Source organism: Pinus tabuliformis, chromosome 3_1 (genome assembly GCF_031772625.1).
Source record: "Pinus tabuliformis cultivar Carrire ecotype Pingquan chromosome 3_1, CPIR1, whole genome shotgun sequence".
Taxonomy (NCBI): domain Eukaryota; kingdom Viridiplantae; phylum Streptophyta; class Pinopsida; order Pinales; family Pinaceae; genus Pinus; species Pinus tabuliformis.
The window spans coordinates 141209058-141211637 of record NC_142301.1 but is presented as its reverse complement, the minus strand read 5'-3'; the positions used below and the strand labels follow the sequence as shown (position 1 = coordinate 141211637).

Genomic DNA, 2580 nt, shown 5'->3' with positions numbered 1-2580 from the left:
CACTGCCATTCCATGGGATTTCCATGGTGGACCCAGACACTTTCCTGTTGGAGTTTGATATTGTTTGCAGAGGGTATGACTACGTCAATGATGCTCAGAAGCTGAAATTTTTTCTGCTACATTAAAAGGGACAACATTGTGATGGTTTATGGGTCTCGGAGGAAAGACAATTTCTACCTGGGATGACATGAAGAAGGATTTCTTGGAGAAATATCAGGATTACTGTAAATCTCGAGACATTAAGGAAAAAAATTTCAAATTCATATAGAAGGAGGATGAAAACTTGGAGGACTATGTCGAGCGCTTTAAGTATACTCTCCAAAGATCTGGCCATAGTGACTTGGATAAGGATATTTTGAAAGTTATTTTTCTCTGGGCCCTGAGGGAAGAATATTTGGAGCTGTTAAACATAGTCAGTAAAGGGGATATATCTAAGGAAGATTTTGACACCATCTGTGAACTCTGTATTCAATGTTCAAGGGGAGCTGCAAGGAATAAACAAGGAATCTGAAATTTCAAAGCATCAAGTGGGGGAATCACAAAAGCAAAAATTGGGAACATGCTAGATAATTTGAAAATTGATATCCTAAGTACATTATCATCCCAAATGGACACATTGCAGGCAAAGTAGAAATAGATGGAGTTGGAAAGAACTATGGCTATTTTCTACCCACGGTGTAGAAAGAAACACCCACTGAAGGAGTGCCCACTAGACACTATAGAGACATGCGCTATTTGTGAACAGAGTCACTCCACCAGTGCATGTCTATCTCTTCTAGCACTAAAGGCAGTATTTCAGAGGGAAAAGGAAGAACCAGATCAGTTATGCTTCATGGGGTCTAAAAAACCATGGTAGACACGATCATTAGGCTTAAATCTAGGTACGTCTCAGGATCCTTTTCAATATTATAATATGAATCCTCAGTCAGTTCATTTTTGGCCTCAATATTATCAATACCCACCTTGACAGACATGGTGTCCTCAACCTAATTCAAGTTCTTCATGGTCCCAAGGCTGGCATAATCATGTTCCCCCTACTACTCAATTTCCTCAACCTACACAGTAGCAGCAATTACAACTGCCCTCTAACATTCCCTCCAATAATCCTCCTCTTCGCCCTCAACTTCCTATTCAGCCAAACCCAAATCCAAACAATAAGGGCGCTCGACAGGCAGACACCCTCAACCTTCCTTCGTACAACATTTCTATCGCAGGGTTTAATGAGATAAATCTATGATTTGGCCGGGTAGTAAATGCTCCTACATCGCCCCTTATTGTTGAACATATTGACGATGAGAATCCATAATCTCAAGCAGTCAGGGATGAAACAACCCAACCATTTGTGGAATATTCTCCTTCTCATTTGACTGTTACTCAGGGCTGTCAAACTAATCCTCCTTATCCAACATGATTAGCCTTAAGTAAATGGGTCCCTCAACCGGAATTTGATCTTTTAGGAGAATTGCATAATTTGTTTGTAAAAATACCCCTACTTCGGGCCATGAAAGATGTACCAATTTACGTTAAAACTATAAGAGAATATTATTCTAAGAGACCTGGGAAGAAAACAAAATATCCACTTACAATTCATGTTATGGGGAGGTTATCTGACATTATGTTGGGAAAGGTTTTGCCTGTAAAATATGGGGATCCTGGGAACCCAATTCTAACAGTTCATATTAACGGGGTAGATATTCCAAACGTGCTAGTAGACTTGGGCACTGCAATTAATGTAATTACTTCTGAAACCATGCTTACACTGGGATTGCGTGATCTTAAGCCAACCCCTGTAGTCTTAGAATTAGCTGACAGATCTACAATCAGATAGATAGGGAAATTGGAAGACATAACGATTTCAGTGGATTCTTGGTGCTATCTTGTTGACCTCCTAGTCTTAAATACACAGTCCCTAGCTGGTGGTCATCCCCTTATTTTAGGATGGTCATGGTTTGCAACCGCTAATGCCTATATTGGATTTCGGTCAGGGAACATGATAATTTCTAATCGAAAAAAACACGAAAAATATTATTCTCTATCCCCCTGCTGAACCAAGCTCACAGAAAAAGCCAAAGCATAACTCTTTGTCTTTGGATGGGATCGAAACTGAATAGCAAGAACTCTAGCCAGTGCTTACCATGGGGCAAGCCCTCTGATTTAAGAATGAGATAGAGGATGATACTATCAGCACTTTTATTAGCAGCCCTCATGCTATTTCACATCCAACTCGGTAGTTTTTGGAGTCAATCATGAGCTGTGAAACACAAGAAACTATCGAATCTGAAACCAAAGGTGAACACATTCCTGTAACAGCACTTTATGATAGCATACCAGTGGAGATTGAACCAGGAAGGACATTGAATATCAACTGGAATCTTTCACCAGCCCAGACTGAAAAGCTCCTAAAGATCCTTCGAGAATAGAAAGAATCTTTCGCCTGGGATTATACTAATATGAAAGGTATCCCTGCCAATTTGTGTACTCACCATATCTACATTAAAGAAGATTGTCGACCCATGAGACAACCCCAAAGAAGGATGAACCCTACCTTGAAGAACATTATCAAAGAGGAGCTCCAGAAGT

The 2580-nt window shown here is 40.2% G+C and overlaps 1 protein-coding gene across 1 annotated transcript; it reads left to right on the top strand.

The window, feature by feature from the left end:
• Window positions 1–1501: 1501 nt before the first annotated feature.
• Window positions 1502–1828, top strand: LOC149186189 (uncharacterized). Its single transcript, XM_089409245.1, has one exon. It carries the CDS (start codon window positions 1502–1504, stop codon window positions 1826–1828), a length of 327 nt encoding a protein of 108 aa, XP_089265371.1.
• The last annotated feature ends 752 nt before the right edge of the window (window positions 1829–2580 follow it).

Bases quoted from the DNA above. Each gene is read 5' to 3' on its own strand.
- LOC149186189 (XM_089409245.1), top strand. From the start codon at position 1,502: ATGAAAGATGTACCAATTTACGTTAAAACTATAAGAGAATATTATTCT.